Genomic DNA, 16,614 nt, shown 5'->3' with positions numbered 1-16,614 from the left:
GGTGCCTCTCTCCCCTCTCCTGTGCTCCCCAGGCCCTCCAGCCTCCACTAAGATTCCAAGACCAGCAGGAAAAGGGCAGTAGTGGCACGGTTCCTGCCTGCCACCTCTCCTGGCACCTCTGCCTCTCACACAAGTGTGACCTCAGGCAGTCGCTCAACATCTGTGTGCCTCAGCCTCTCTAAAGCGATTCCATAAAAGTTGCAAGCCAGCACAGTGAGGGAAGAGAAGTGGGCGGAGGAAAAAGGGGGCCACACAGTAGCTGGGGTGGGCTGAGTGTCTTGCACATTTGAGCAAAGTGGCTTTCCTGGGCCCGTGAGGTGAGTGGCCCTCGCAAGGCCTGAGCCCTGCTGGGGTCTGGACCAGGGGGAAATGAACACACCAACTTGAACAGCAACTTTGGAGTCTGGAAACAATATCGCTGTTTATTTGGGTGACACATCTGTCCGCCTGAGGGCTCTGACAAGCGGCATAGTGGTCGAAGCCCCCCAAAATAGTACCTCTCCCCTTATTGGCTCTGTGGAGGTCCCAGACTGCAAGTCCAGGCTTCTCAGAACTGCCGAGCTGCAGCCCTTTGTGGCTGTGTCTCTTCACCCGAGGGCTGCCTGGGGCGAGGCCTGTGTTGCTGAAACCTTTCCAGGACTGTGGCCCGTCACTTCCTGGCGTTGTCTCTCTGGAAAACCAGGGAGTACCTGTGCAGCCGGGTCCAGTGCTCCTGCTCATTCACCTTGTTCTCCGGCTTCTGAAACCTGGGGACACACAGTAGGAGATGAGAGGAACCTGCTTTGTGCCGCGTCCCCCGCCCCGGCCCCCAGGTCCCCAGGACTGACCTTGACTTCCCTGTGCTAATATCAGGAATTCTCCAGGTGACACACTTGTGCTTCACCTCTGTGTCCTCAGGACACACAGCAAGCACCCAAAACCCCTTTACTGAATGCATGAAGGGTAGCATTCTAAACCGGGAGGTGGACGGTGGCAGGTGGCACAGTGAGGTTAGGAACGGAAGTCTGTTTGCATGGACCAACATTAAACATGTCAGGATGCCAACAACTCCATTGAATAAGCATTTCTTGAGCATCTGCTAGTGACACGCATGGGTACAAGTATTGGGAAGACCAAAGTGACCAAAACAGCCCCTCCTTGTTCCCAGTGTAGTAAAGGCGACAAGAATGAGAGAACATTTGTAGTAGGAGGCATTTAAGTGCAACAGAGGTTCAAATGCAGAAAGGAAGAAGAGATGGACTGTGCCTGTGGAGACAGAGAGTTTGAGTTGGGTCTTTTAAGAAACAAGAGGATGGTTTTTGTTTGTTTTAATAACAAGTAAATGGGGGTGGCAGGTTAGCTCAGGTCGTTAGAGCGCAGGCTTATAACACCAAGGTTGCTGGTTCGATTCCCACGTGGGCCAAGGAGCTGCGCCCTCCACAACTAGATTGAAACAACTACTTGGCTTGGAGCTGATGGTTCCTGGGAAAACACACTGTTCCCCAATAAAATTTCTAAAAAAGAATAAAATAAATTAACAAGTAAATGCATCTTCAGTAGGGAAAAATCAGCGAAGTCCAGGATCCACCCCTCATGCTGCATGTAGGGTGGATGGGCCTGTGGCTACTCAGTACATTAAAGCCTTTTTGAACTTAAAAAAGTAATCTATACATTGCTTTTTTAAAAAATCAAATATATTGATTTTACACAATTAAAAGTAAGTAAATTATACAATTTAATAACAAGTTATAAATATTATAAGTTATACAATTGTATACAAAAAGTATACAATTAAAAGTGAATCTCCTTCTCACTTTAGATCCTTATTTTCTTTTCCCAAAGCAAATGTAATTAATGGTTCCTGTAAATCCTTTAAGATTGTTTATACACACAAACGCAGACATCCAGATAATCTTGTTTTTAAACACTTAAATGGAAGCGTGCGACACATGGTTGTGCACCCTGCTTTTTTCACCCCGAAAACATAGCCTCGAAATCATTTCCAGCAGCGGCACTCAGATCTGCCTCTTTCTTTTTCCCCCGTTAGTGTCACTTAGGGTTTCCAGTCGTTTGCTAATGTGCTCAGGGCTGCAGCGAAGGCCTCCAGGGCTGCAGCGAAGGCCTCCAGGGCCGTGTCTTTGCCTGTGTGTGGTGGGGGAGGCAGAGTGTGTGCAGGTTGGAAACTCAGGCTTTGGACCCACGCGGCCTTCACTTACGAGCTGGTGACTTTGGACTGGTGACTTTGGACGGGCTATTTGACCTCTGTCAGCCTCAGCTCCTCACTGCACAGCAGGGATCTTTTTACTAATAATAGTAAAAAAATAAGCTATGCCCACAAAGCATTAGCATTGTACCGGGCACACAGTAGGTGCCCAGTCAAGGTTAATTTTAATAGCACTTCTGCTGATACATAAGGGAAAGTGACATTGCTGGGCTAGGGGATCCGAGCAACAGGGAATTAGCACAAGGTTTAAGAGGAAGACTGAAAATAAAGCCATTAATGTATTCAAAGAAAACGCGGGTGATTTTTAAAAAGTCACGTTGGTGTGTAGAAGGGCTTTCTTTCTTGACCTAGTACTGTGATGGCTTACCTTTCCTGCGTGCACCAGGAGGAGGTATGGCTGTCACCCGTTTTATACTTGAGTACGCTGACGTCTGCCCCCGTCACACGCCTGAGGTCCCCTGTGCACCCCCAGTCATACTGCAAGTCTCGCACCCTGAATTCGAAGCTCTTTATAACCCCCCACCCAATGGTGTGGGGGGGGATGGAGATGCTACGCCACATTTTAAAACTTCCCTTTGGCTGAATAAGCGACCAACATTCCTCCTACCCGAAGACAAACCAGGAAAAATTATTCTCAACATTCTGACAAAGAACTCTCAAAATCAAAGGAAATGAACCCATGCAGAGGAAAAAGACCCAAGCCACGGAAGGAGAGAAACATACAATACACACAACAGAAGACACGCTACCTCCTTAGTTTCCAAGTGACAGTAATGAGCTATCAATTTTTGTCCCTTGTTTTCTTGGTCAGTGTGGGGAAAGGGTGAGGACATGGAGTGACCACCATCTCTCCAGGGCCAGTGGGTACAACTCTCACAGTTAGATGGGCTGCCCCTGAACTGCTGCCCCTAAGGATTTACCCTACAGAAATATTAGGAAAAACTCACGAAAGTGACCATGTTGGGAAGGAGGGGCCGCTCTGATGGTGAGTCTGTGGTGGTTGGAGAGCAAATGGGAGAAGAAAGCAGGAGTGGTGAGTTGACTGCAGTTCTTGGGAGCTGGGCTCTGGATCGGGGGGAATAAGGCGGCTGCAGAACTGGGAAGGCGCTTGCTTGTTTGCTAACATGGGACAGTGGTGGGCACATGTGCCCATGATTAGGACAAGGCCGTGGGGGAGAGGGGAGAGAGAGAGAGAGGGAGAGAGAGAGAGAGAGAGAGAGAGAGACTCCTGGTGTCCTGAAATTTCTGTCTGTGGTCAGAAGTTTGACCCAGCTGGAGGTGGCAGACACTAAAACAGGGAGCGGAGCCAGATGGAAATGGTGCCCTGGAAGCCGGGGCTGGAGCCAGGCTTCGGGGCAGCAGGGGGGTGTGTGGCTCTTTCACACGGACTGGCCTCCTTTCAAAGCCCTGAAGGCAGGCTGCACCTCGCACTGCTCTTTCCCAAAGTCCCAGGGCAGATTCTATGAGAACAGTTTGGACAGACTCTTGCAAGTCTCAAACTTTGACTCTATTGCCACATGAAACCATTGCCTTAAAGTTTCACCTCGTTTCAGGGCCAATGGAAACTTTCAGACAAGCTATAAATAGAAAAAAAAATAGGATTAAAATCTTTGGGGGGTGTCTGCGGATATGTGTGGTCAACAACAAGAGTAAAATGTTAATGACAGAATCTAGGCTGTGGGCAGGTGGGTGTTGACTGAAATTTTTTTCAAAGCTGCTGTGTGTTTGAAATTTTTCATAATAAAACGGGTGGGTACTCTTTGGAAAAGGCCCAGATATGAGACCTCAGAGCAAGTACAACAGGAAAGCCTTCTTTAAATGATAGCGTTTCCCAATTTATTGCTGGGACCCAATTCAAAGAATGGTGTGATTGGAACACTGATTAGGTCCAAGTATGGCCAGCAGCAACCACACAGGGCGTCCGTGCCAGCTCCTGCTGGGTCCCTGGTCCCCGGGAGAACTTCCCTAAGTTCCCACTGCTCCGTCAAGCCCAAGCCCTGCCTGTCCCCAGTGCCCCACCTGGGCAGCCCCCGACGCCGGCCTTCTTCCCTGTGGAAGGTGCCCCAGATGACAGCCTTCTCCACCCACCCAGCACCCTGGCGCCTTCCTGGGAGGGGTGGGGATGTGGGGCCTGGGAGTTCAGCTGTGTTGATGGGGAGGAGAGACAATTGGGAGATGGGGCGGGGAGGAGACTGGAGGAAGTCAGGGCAGAGGGGACTGTCTTCTCAAGAGCAGGTGACAAGTGAACATGCAGCGTGATATCCGAGGAGAAAGGCTGGGAGCAAGTGCGCTAACGTACTCACGGCGCGGTCGGGATTTCTGGCGGTGGGAGTATGGATTATCTAAATTTTCTTTTTTGCATTGCCTTGTTTCCTAAATTTCTACCAGTGCAGATGTAACTTATATCAGAAATATTGAATGTCATTTTTCACACTGGGGAATTACTCTTATGATAGTGGTTCTGCCCTTGAAACCACGTTCACGGGCAAAGTGGGGTTCGGCAGGGGTCTGAGTGCTAACCTCCTCCGGCACTGGTGGCACCGTGGTTGAGGGTGGGAATGTCCTGTAGGGACTGAGGCTCTCTCTCCAGCTGGCTGGAAGGTGAGCTCAGAGCTGGAGCTGCTGGCCCGTGGTCTGTTCCCACAGGTAGGGTGACCAGTGAGCTTTGGGTAAAGTGGGACGGCTCGCTCTTGCTAGGCCAGGAAAAGGAGGGTTTTAGACAGAAAACGGACAGAAATGGGAACAGGCTCATTAAACAAGGAGCTCGCTGGGCCTCATCAGGCAAGACCATCAGAGAGCTTCATGCCACGTTCTCCCCCCAGGAGAACTGCCTCGCCACAGCCATGCCCTCACCTCATACTCATGACTTTCTTTCTTTTTTAACCATTATTTTAAATTTACCAAAATAATGCTAATTTTCTTGTGGAAAAGTTGCAAATAGGGACAGTTCCCCAAACAACAACAACACATACTTCATCACCCAAATATAACTACTGTTACTATTGGTGTACACATTTCCAGTCTTCCCTCTTTTGCTTAATATCAGGGATTATACTCTAGATAGTGTTTGATCATTTCCCCCGCCTTTTTGTTTTGGAAAATTTCAAACCTGTAGGAAAGTTGCAGGTAGTACAGCGAAGCTTCACCTGAGTTCACCAGTTGTCAACATTTTTTCTCCCTCTCTTTCTGTCTCTCTCTCTAAATATCCTTCTGGGTTTCACCCACTGTTAACATTTTCTCTTTGGGGCTCTCTCTATGAACGTTTTCCTGGACCACTTGAAAGTACCACTTGTAGAATTGTGATGCTTCACCCTTAAATTCTTCAGCTGCATCTCCTAAGAACAAGTCATCAAGTGCCAAACTAAACCTCCACCTGGGGAGCAGCCAAGCATTCTGGGTAAATCTTGAAGCAGAGGAACTGTCAGCTGTCCCCTTCTTCATTGTCTGCCTTCCCCAAGGACCCACTGGCCATATGCCTCACTTGATGAACAGCACGCTGCCCTCTCTGAGATACTGAAAGGCCCCCAAACAACCCACCACAACCCCGAAGGAAGTAAATGCAAGCAGGTAACTGCAGTCATGAGGGGAGCTGTGGTGCCCCCTCGCGGTGAAGTTTGGAATCCCCCCCCACGGGATGAATCCAGAGGGGACCCATCCATCATCATGGTTCTTCTCCCTCCCATTCATGAAGTGACTACCCTGTGCCTAGCACTTTGCATGTATTATCTCACCGAATACCTTCAAAACTTGAAGATCAGGGGCCGGCCGAGTGGCGCGATGGTTAAGAACTCGCTTGGGATGCCAGAGGGCCCCGGTTCGGATCCCACATATGAGGGCCAGTGACACTGCCCTCCACAGCTAAGATGCTGAACAACAGCTCAACCTGGAGCTGGGCTGCCATGAGTCGCCGGCGACGGCGTGGGCTGCAGCCCCTGTGGCAGTGGGTTGCCATGGGCTACCGTGTGTAGCCAGCAGCCAGCGTGAGCGGCCAGCAGCCGCAGTGAGCGGCCGTCCAGAAGCCGGCGACTGATCTGCCTTGCCCGGGAAGAGCGCAATGATGGTGCCAACTTGGGCCAGTGAAGCAACGTCCTCTACAACTAGATTGAAGAACAAAACGACAGCAACTTGTCTGTTCCCCTTCCCCCAATTCCCCAGCACTGTTCCCACCCCCCCAATTCCCCAATAAAAAAAATCTTTAAAAAAAAACAAAAAAAAAAACTTGAAGATCAGGCATCACTGGAATGTCCAGAACACAGCCTGGCACATTGTAGGTGCTCAATAAATAGTGTTTGAATGAATGGGGAAACTGAGGCTCTGAGAGGCTAAGTAACTCACCCAAGGTCTCACAGTAAGTGGTGGAGTCAGAACTGAAACCCGAGTATCTACTCCGTTCCTCTTGAGGAATGAGTAAATAGAGAAGGGGGAAATGGTCGTGAAGGGACATGGTGGAGATGGAAGCCATCAGAGTCTCTGAGCTCATGTCACAGACGGACAGCAAGCGCCTGGAAGGGAAGGGACCTGCCCAAGTCACCGGCTCTGTAGTGGCTGTCCTGGGACGAGAATCCAGGGCCCCATTGATGACTCTTTCCACCTAAAATGTACGGTCAGATCACGGCAGAAATCAATGAGATTTCACAAGCCCAGAAATCTGTTGTGGATGGATCAGAAGAGACACCTGCTTTTCAGAATGGGCCGAGTCACTTCCTTAGGCTTTCACAGCAGAAAGGACGCAAAGTGAGTCCTGGCAGGACTGGGGATGGCGGAAAGGGGCCGGGGAAGAGAGACATGCCTGCCATAACCGTTGATCCAGAAGGCGGATAAAGGAAAGGGGCCTTGGGCCATGTGGTCTCTGGCGCAGCCTCCCTCTGCCGCCGAGCACACGAACCCCAGAGATGACGTGTGTGAGCCCATGGCCTGACCGTCCCAGGGAGGCTTTCTTTATAAACAACAAGCAGTGGGCTGAGTGTGGCCCCCAGGCCATCGTTTGCCAACCACTGCCTTCGATGATTCTGTCTAGTCACCCAACTGTGCTTTCAAAACATTGAGAAAGCAGAAAGAAAAGGCAGTCTCGACAGGAAGGAAACACCAGCTGGAAACCTTCTTTCCAGCGACCTGAACGCATTACTCCTTTTCCACCAATCCGAATGTGAATGGGAGTGTGACTCAGGCTGTGACCAGTGGAACCCTTCACTGAGGGGAGAATTTCAGTACTGAAAGGGTCTTACCATCAAACCAACTCCTCCTCATCCAGAGCCAACTCCAGGTGCCCGGCGGGGACAGACCCAGAACTCTTACCTTTTCTGCAGGAAGCTCTCACATCTTTTCTCCAAGGGCAGCACCTGGGGGACGGCCGTGTCATCCGTCAGGTCAGTTGGAGATGTGGTGCAACCCCTTGAGATGTTTTCCAGGAGTGGGTAGGCGTCGAAATGAAAATAGAAGACAGAAGTTTGGATGCCACTGGCATTGTCAGTGGACTCCGCTTCACCTGGAGGGTCTCCTGAGATAGAACAAGAGCGCCATGTTCTGTATGAGCATTGCTTTCTCTGGCCTCTGTGGCCCGGGTGGGTACACGGGGGCTGCTCTCTGCTTATAAAGTCTGGGTCACCAGCGCTGAGCTGTGAGGGCCTCACTTGATCTGCAGCAGCAGGAGTCCAGAGACAAGGCCTGGCTGGCATGTCATCTGAGTGCCTGGGGAGGACTTCTGGCCTGTGGTGGCGGGAGACCAAGAGTGGGGAGCAGATTGGGTGGGGTCACCCTAGGCTTTGTGAGGGGCCTGAGAGTCGGGGAAATGGTCAGCAGGCCACAGGTCTGGGCTGCAGCCCTCGTGGTCCCCGTTCCGTACCTCGGAGTAGGAAACACGGGTGGTGTAGAGACACCACAAACACTGGCTCCCAGGGCACTGCCGGGGGGTGGGCTCCGGGAGGAGCAAAGGCACAGATGACCTGAGGCTTGGCCACGTCCAGGAGCTGCACAGAGCCATTCCTGCAGAAGATCAGCACCTGGGAAGCAGAAAGGCGGCGAGTGGGGACCTCTCTACTGTGCCACTCACCCCCGTAGGAGTAAGAGAAGCAGCTGGACGTAGAAGTGAAAACAGGGAGCACTTAGGTGCTCTGGGGCACGCAGCCCCGGACCCGTTCAGGGGACTGGCAGGAGTGGGTGTGTACCCCGTTGGTGCCACCAGCAGCACGCCCTCATCCAGGTGCTGTGTCTGTTCCCCTTTTGCTCTGGCTTCTCTTTCCAGGCCCCCTAGCATCTCTGCTGCAGAGCCGGCCTCCGTAGGGCCAGGACTCCGTTCTGTATCTGGGCAGATGCCCCTTCCTCCCACCTCCTCGGGGACCGGCTCAGTCCAACAACCCATCCTCGCCTGAGATCCGAGACGGCCTCTCTCCTGCCCAGGCCCTTCCTCTGCAGCTGAACATATGCAAGTCTCCCAGTCTTTAAAAAACCCTCCTGGACCCTGCATCATCCTTCTGCTGCCACACCAAGTCTCCTTTGTCACCCAAACACCGATGAGAGTGTCTCTTCACCTGCTCCACTCCTCCACCTCCCTGCTGTCCATCTCTCCCCTGCTGTGGACACTGGTCTCTACGAAGTACTTGGTTTCTCTTCAGCACAGGACACTGTCTCCCCCCTGAGCTTCCAGGAGCCCCCTCCTGGTGGCCCTGGGGTATCCCCCTTAGTTACTAGGTGAGCTCATTTTCCCTGTCCTATCAGCGATGGTAGTCCCCCAGCGAACCCCTTCTCTACTCACTCCTTCTCTCTGACCAGGGCTACCTACTGGCCCCCATGGCTTTAACTACCAGTAACCGCTGGTGAGCACAGAATCTACACTTCCAGCCCTGGGTTCTCTCAGAGCCTCCTCTGGGGGTCCCACAGGCCCCTCACCTTTGGCGGGGCCACACCACAATCACACTTTGTTCCCTCCAGCAGGCCCTGAAGGGATAAGGGGCCAGCTCCACAAGCCAGGGTCAGCCTCACTGCCTCCCTGTCTGTTGGCCCCAGCCACAGGCAACCCAGCACTGGGGAGCCTAGCTCCTCACTGACACCCCTCCCTCTCTGTCCTTCTCTAAATGTGCCGCTCCCCTGCTCCAAGTCCCCTCGGGGCTTCGAGCCCCATTCCTTACAGGGCTCGTCCATACCCTCCACGGTCTGGCCACTCCGCCCCCGCCCCAAGGAGCTGACCCAGCAGCTACGTGACCTTCCTGTGATGCCTGGACACACAGTGTTCTCTTGCCTGCATTGTGCTGCCCTCTTAGCTCCTGTGTCCCAGCTAAGGTGTCCTGTCACCTCCTCCAGAAAGCATCTCCCCAGCGATTTCTGCAGGTTGTTAGGTGACCCTTCTGTCTGGTCCACGGCAGCCCTGCATCACATACCACAGCTTTTCTCATGTTTAGGGCAGCTGCCTGGTGACTTGTCTGTCTGTCCCCCTGAATTGTCAGCTCCATGAGGTCAGCGACTTTGTCTTTCCTACCTGTGTACCCCAAAGCTAGTCTAGCACCTAGCACATGATGGGCCTTCAACAGATGTTTGCGAAGGAAACGTGGAGACGTTCACTGAAGAGGAATGAGAAGCGTGAGGAACCTACCATGCCGGGCAAGGCTGGGACCGGGGCCACTGTGCAGATGGCCTCCTCCAGGTGCTTGACAGGCCTGCGGGAAACAGGACACAGACGCTCATCCTCGGAGCTTCAGAGCTTTGCTATCCTCTCCTAGGCATATACCTGCAGAAATGCTTGTATATGAGCATCAGGAGGCATGTTGGAAACTGTTCATCGCAGCAAAAACTGGGAGCGATACAGTGGGGTACAGTGCAGCACTGAGAAAATAAGAACTGGAGGCTCTCATGAACAATGTTGCAAAGCTAATTAGAAAATAAATAGCAATGAAAAACAAGTTGGCAAATACAAACACTATGACACCACTTACGTTCCCTCCATACACGCAGTTAAACAGTAAGATGCTTGGAGATACGGGCGTATGGATGTGGCTAATTCTTAAAGGAAATCAAAGGAATGAATTTAGGAAAACGAGGTGGTAGACTGAAAAAAAAAGTTGGCCCCAATGTTTGGAAGCAACTCCCATTGAAAGGTGGAATCTGTCTTTCCGCTGCTTGCAGGCGGGTATGACCACGTGACAGGCTTTGTCCTAGGTAACACAAGCTGAGGCTGGAAAGCATTTGTGCAGGGCGGCTGCCTTTACTTGCTGCTGGGGACCCTTCGGCTACCAGGGGATAAAACCTGCAAGAGGGGCCACCAGTAGGACAGCCAGGTGCCCTGGCCACAACCTGCCGGCTGCCAGGTATGGGAGTGAGGCCAGCTTGGACCGTCCAGCCCTTAGCCGGGCTGCCCGCTGCTACAGGCACATGTGACAGCTGAAGAAAGACCCAGCAGAACCACCCAACTGAGCCCAGGTCACAGAGTCAGGGGGCTAAACAGTGACTGTTCTCTGAAGCCATCAAGCTGTGGGGTGGCTTGTTGTCTACAGGAAAAGGTTAGGAATTAGGCGGTTACCTCTGAGGAGGAGAGAGAAGGATGTGAACAGGGAGCAGGACACGGCCTTAACTGGAGATGATGTACTTAAGCTCGGCGATGGTTACGTGGGTTTCTCTCTCTCTCTCTCTCTCTCTCTCTCTCTCTCTCTCTCTCTCTCTTTCTCTCTCTCTCTCTCTCCACACACACAAAATATACATTGTATAGATCATTTGCATGCATAAAATATCTCATAATTTAAAAGAGAGAGAGGGGCCCTTGGGGAAACTGATAAAAGGCTATAGGTTATTCTGCCAAAAATGACCCTCTTGGCCATGTGGGATATGGAAGATGTCATCTGTGCCGTCATACAGTTTTGTTCAGAAGATGTTATATACTACCTGTAGGAGGCCCTGGTGATCTTGAGAAGCTGGTCGTAAGAGTGGTGCCTATGGGAAAAGTGGACTCTAGTCGGAGAGGTGGTCAGTGTTTCATTACTACATAGCGTCCTCTGCCCCATCCTGCCCTCAAGCCACTGACCTCTCAACAAGCACACTGATGGTGGGTCCCTGGGTCCCCTTGGCTGCCACCAGGTGGAGAGAAGCGTCTGTGCTCAGCACCACACACATCATTTGGGATCTCACTGGCCCCTTAGGGTACACGTTCTGTCCTTTGTGGACTAAGAAGTATTTTAGGAAGTGAATGCTTTGGCAGAAACATCCCTCAGGAAGAGTGACGACCCCAAGGGGGAATCCTGGAGAGCAATGACACACAAACAGGTCAGGAAGGGGACAGGGATACAGCCCTGGGCATGGGGACTGGGACCAGCAAGTGTAGAAGAGATGTGAGGGCAAAACCAAGCACTGGGCGCCCCCTTCAGGGGCCCCCTTCTGAGTACGGAGAGGAGATGGGAGGGGGCAGGCTCAGCACTGGAACCGAAGGAAGGGGGCTACGACCCAGCCAGCCGGGCACTGACCCGCGCACGGCTGACCGTGGGGGTCGAGGTGCAGCAAGGGGCAGCGATTTCAGGAAAAGAGAGGGAGGTGCTAGGTCCTGACTAGGTGCTAGGAGCCAAACAAAAGAATTTATCACCATCCAGAAAAACAAAAACAGGCTGTTGGGCAAGGGATTGTGAAATTATGGTCATTCTTCTGGCCTTGACATAGCCTTGAGTAAAAATCAGGAGGGACTTGAGTGATATTTATCTTAGCACTGTCCAGGGAGAAAGTCCCCCTATTTGAAACAACCACTGAGTTCCTCAGATGGAAATAACCCAGGTGAGGAGGGCGTCCCTGAGAACAGCCAGCTGTGCTGTCTGACCACGAGCTCCCTAGTAAACAGGGTGCCACGTCTGCGTCTCCCCACCGACTCGTCTACTGGGAGGACATCCCGTGAAGGAGGCCACCTCTACTGTCAAAGGAAACACATATCCAACTGTAACATGACAAACCACTGATTCGTTTGTGGCTTTTGTAAAAGTTTGGTTAGAGGTAGATGCTCCCTTAGAGGCTGATCAAGTTAGGGTGAATAGATACCTTTGCTTTTCTGCATCTACAAAGCTGGACCCAGGGACCCCACCGAGGTGCTACCCACCCAGAATAGCTGCTGGTCTCGTACTGACCACTGCACTGGTCTCTTAGCTTCAATAGCGAAGAGCTTCCTGCTGTTGGGGTCAGGGAAGAGCAGGAAGGAAGACTTGCTTATTTTGAGAGCATGGGAGCTGGGAGGAGGGCCGAGCCCACGGTGATCTGAGGTGCTGTGCTGGAGGGTGGTGATGAAGGTAACGGGCGGGCTTCTGGGACCTGGCGCAGGGCCGAGCACAGAGCACGCACTTGATAATCATATGGGGGAGGGGAAGTGTCAGCACCTGTTAATGTTCAATAAATGTTTGTTGAATGAATGAATGAGGCGAAAGCAGGATCAGCTCCCCAAGGTGACTTCAAGAACAGTGGATCTCAGAGAAGGCCCCGAGCCTGCAGGAATTCAGAGCTCCCAGAGACCCATCAGGTGTTAGACAGAAGTGGGGGCTCACCTTTGGCCAGGTCCCACAGCGTGAGCACACCATCGTCGCAGGCCAGCGCCAGGTAGGAGCAGGAGTAGCTGAGCTGAGAGACGGCAATGGGCGCTGCACAGGGCCACACGCCCTCGGGGTCTAGCGGGGAGGACACCACTCCACTCATCAGGCTGCCCCCTAGACCCTGCACCCAGCCATCACCTCCACCTGGACAACCTGAGACCCCGACTCGTCTGCCCGTCTGGGACGTGGGCAGGAACCCCCATCGCTCTCCTCCTGTGTGCTGCTATCTCTTTCCTCAGGATAATACAACAATAAGTCACAGTGCTGTTACACTACAGGTAACAGTGAGAGCCGACTAGGCGCGAACATTGTCAGCACTTCATGCACTTTACGCATCATTTCATTGAATTCCCACAAGGATCCTATGCAGTGGGTCCTGTTAACACCCCCGTTTTACAGATGAAGAGACTAACACAGAGAAGTGACCGACTTGCCCAGTGTCACACAGCCAGCCAGGGAGCGGTGTGGAAGGAAAGAAATTCTTTTCTTGCGAAATTGTAAATACTACTTTTGAAGTATAATTTAAAGTATAACATAAGTGTAACAACCTAAGGAATTAATGACAAAGTAAACTTGCTCAAGTAACTGCCTCCACGAATTTGTAAAAAAAAAAAAAAGATCACCCTTATTTTTCTACATGCTTACATGCTTTTGAGTTTCAAAGAGCTTTCACATACAGAAACTCTCGATTTTGCTGTTCCCAACAAATGTGTGCAGTAGGCAGGGATGGCGTCATTAATTAGCTCTGCGTTTCAGATGAGAAACTGGGGGCTTGGGGTGTCAGGTGACTGGCCTGAGACGACACAGTTTGCAGACAGTTGGGCTGGGACTGGACCTTAGCTGCCTAAGGAACTCTGAGGACCTGACTGGGCTTTGTCCCTATTGACCTGTCGCCTTTTAACAACATGACAGCTTAGAGACAGAGCCTTCACGTCACCCCACGGCCACCAAGCCACCCACTTCTGCCTGCACAGCTCTAGTCCCCTAAAATGACAGTGAGGTGTCAGTCACATGCTCCCAGCTAAGCTGAGGAAGGACATGGTCTGAGGGCCCTGAGCTTGGGCAGTTCCCATCTCAGCAGTGAGTACCAACTTTAAGTACCAACTTTATCCTTCAGGGTCCGGTTAAGTGAATAGAGGAAGAAGTTGTGGCGTCTGGTCCAGTGTATGCCAAGGGCACAGGCTACCCCTGGGAAAGAAGAGAGGAAAGGGGCATCACTTGAGGGGTCTGGGTGGCTGCTGGCTTGTGTGGAAAGTGTTTGCCTAAGAGGAAGACCGTTTGAAATCAAAAGTGGTTTGTTCTATAGGCAGCACCCAATAGGAGGGTGAGCTTCCCGGGGAGGAGGGGCTGGCACCCCCAGGAGGGCTGTTCCTAGGGCCAGCTGGCCTTCCTGGGCAGGGAGAGCTGCGTTCACACCTTCTAGATCATTCATGTCCATCTGGAGGTCAGTGTTTTACGTAACATCTACAAAATGAATTCCTACCCAGAAGCACGCTCTCCTCTGTGGCAGGTCACCCCTGAAGACAATGCCAGCCTCCATTATCGGGGAAGCTGGGCTCAGAGGCCACAGGCCCAACCAGGAACTGTGCAGCTGCAGCTGACACCTGCTTTCCACTTTGTCCCCTCCCACCGCGCAGGGTTGCTACGTGGAACTGCCCTAGGCAAGCTTGCTGAGGCAGCCCCCCAGGGTGACTGGCCTCGTGCCCAGCACCCCACCCACTTCGTGTTCATTTACCTGCGGGGCTCTTGGCCTCCATCGGCATTGCGGTTATGCAGCTAGGAAGGAGGAAATGGAACGTGGCCATACTGGGAAAGAAAGAGACACTAGTCAGAGCGATGGCAGGCTCCTAGGACCAGAAATGGGAAGATAGGATGGACCTTCCCAGGGAGAAGAGCCACGGGGCAAATCGCATTCTATGTGCTGGTCCTGGTGGGCGCAGACTGTGGAAGTTGTTGAGAGCAGGGCGGGTGGAGCGGTGGGAGTCTCTCTCCCAGGCTGGGAATAGCACCCCGACCTCAGGGAAGACCCCTTAAGGACCAGACTTGGGTGATGTGCACAAACGCTCTCTTGTCCTGGGGGCCATACAACCAGTGGTGTGCTCCTATGCTGGCTCTCTTCAAAGAAACAAAAAGTCCCGATTTTCTGATTTATAGGGTTTGTAGCTTTTTCTGGTGTACATAGTCCCACGATGGATAATTATGGTGGTTTCACAACTGGCCTGCAACATTTCTAAATGCCGCACTAGGCAGCACACCCTTGAACCTGCTGGGTTCCGGCTTAGGTCTCAGGTAGTTGCTATTAGGGCTTAGCTCTAGGACTCTTGTGTCCTGAAGTGAGGAAACTCAAGGTCCACTTGACGGCAAGACGAGAGGTTTCACTTCCCTGTGAAGCCAGAACATTCCTGAGATCCCCAGTAGCTGTGAGGAGAGCTAGTTCCTGAAACCAGCTCCAGCAGACACTTCAAGGCTTGAGCTCCGCTTTTATAGTCACAGGCTGAGTGGGGCCACCCTGCTGACCGGGGTTAGAAAGTGACGGATCTTCATAATTACACATTAATACGTTAGAGAAACATGTTAATAGTGGTGACTTATGGTTCCATCTCTGGGGTCTTCTGTGTTGTCTAGGTAATCAGGAAAACAAAATTTTAAGACATGCTATCATACATAAAATTATAAAATAAGCTCTTATTCTCGTCTTCATAGCTATCTGCTCCTTGAAATCCATGAGCTCAGCCTTCGTTCTCATTCTGTTTCAACAGCCTCCATGCAATTTGTCAAAAACTCTGTTGACGTTCTCAGAAAAATCCCCCGAGCCAGGAAAAGCTTAGGCCCCAGATTAATTCAGGTCCTCGGGTTGATTCCTGTGTGTGCCCAGCGAGGGGACGCTCTGGGGGTCCCGGGGAACAGGGTGATCAGCCCGGGCCTCCTCCCAGCTCACCTGAGCGGCTCCTCCTCCCACTCCCCGTCCAGGTATTTCTTGTATGTGGCGTTGAAGATGGCCGTTTGCTGCTCCCACTGACTGTCCTTGATGAAGTGATTCTGCCCCGAGCCCAGCCCGTAGCAGTCCTCTATCTTTGCAAAGACTTCCAGGGGGCTTTTAAATGTGGTACCTAGGTTGCAAATATTCCAGAATTGGTCAGACCGTCTGGCTGCCCCCTGCCTGATTTCCCCCTGCTTCCTCCATGCGTCTGTTACCTGCAGAACCCCTCCTCACACATCCGGCCTTGCTGCGTCTTCTCTCTGCCTCTCTCTGACCCCACCGCTCAGGGAGCACAGGCCAAGAGCCTCTGCTCTCCTTCCTTCTACTTCTGCATCTCCATCCCCGCTGAATCTCCATTCTGGATCACAGCATCTCCAAAGGAGGCCCAGGAGAATGTTCACAGTATCGCTGGAGACCCTAGGTCACAGTTGCCATCTCCCCAGCTAGCGAGGCCCCGAGCCTGCCAGGACTGTCATTGTTCAGCCACTGCTGAAGACCTACCTACCTGCGCAGCCCCAGTCTCTTCCTGTGTTTATGTTTATCCAACTACCTTCAACCACCTGTCTTTGGATGATTAGAAGTCCTTCAATTTAATGTCGTGAAATTGATCAAACTTTTCTGTTATTGTTCAGTACTTTCTGTGTTTTGTGTAAAAAGCCTTTCCCTATCCAGAGGTCATAAAGATATTGCCTTATATTACTTCCTAAAAGCTTTATTGTTTTAAAAGACTTTCATATTGGGCCGGCTGAGTGGCACGATGGTTAAGAGCTGGCTTGGGATGCCAGAGGGCCCCGGTTCGAATCCCACATATGAGGGCCAGTGACACTGCCCTCTACAGCTAAGATGCTGAACAACAGCTCAACCTGGCGCTGGGCTGCCTGAGTCGC

The 16,614-nt window shown here is 52.0% G+C and overlaps 1 protein-coding gene across 1 annotated transcript in view; it reads right to left on the bottom strand.

Annotated features, from left to right (window-relative positions):
* Positions 1-409: 409 nt before the first annotated feature.
* WDR93 (WD repeat domain 93) overlaps positions 410-16,614 on the bottom strand; it is a 36,697-nt gene continuing 20,492 nt past the window's right edge. The window contains exons 9-17 of the mRNA XM_019640038.1: positions 15,686-15,857; positions 14,483-14,553; positions 13,849-13,935; positions 12,703-12,822; positions 11,211-11,424; positions 9,789-9,852; positions 8,046-8,202; positions 7,499-7,700; positions 410-746 (exon numbers count right to left, since the gene is read on the bottom strand). Coding sequence (XP_019495583.1) covers positions 650-746; positions 7,499-7,700; positions 8,046-8,202; positions 9,789-9,852; positions 11,211-11,424; positions 12,703-12,822; positions 13,849-13,935; positions 14,483-14,553; positions 15,686-15,857 — 1,184 coding nt within the window. The 3' untranslated portion in view covers positions 410-649. The remainder of the gene's footprint in view (positions 747-7,498; positions 7,701-8,045; positions 8,203-9,788; positions 9,853-11,210; positions 11,425-12,702; positions 12,823-13,848; positions 13,936-14,482; positions 14,554-15,685; positions 15,858-16,614) is intronic.

The sequence above is a fragment of the Hipposideros armiger genome, unplaced genomic scaffold, assembly GCF_001890085.2.
Source record: "Hipposideros armiger isolate ML-2016 unplaced genomic scaffold, ASM189008v1 scaffold_48, whole genome shotgun sequence".
Lineage (NCBI taxonomy): Eukaryota > Metazoa > Chordata > Mammalia > Chiroptera > Hipposideridae > Hipposideros > Hipposideros armiger.
The sequence above is the reverse complement of the archived record's forward strand: the minus strand, read 5'-3'. Positions and strand labels throughout refer to the sequence as shown.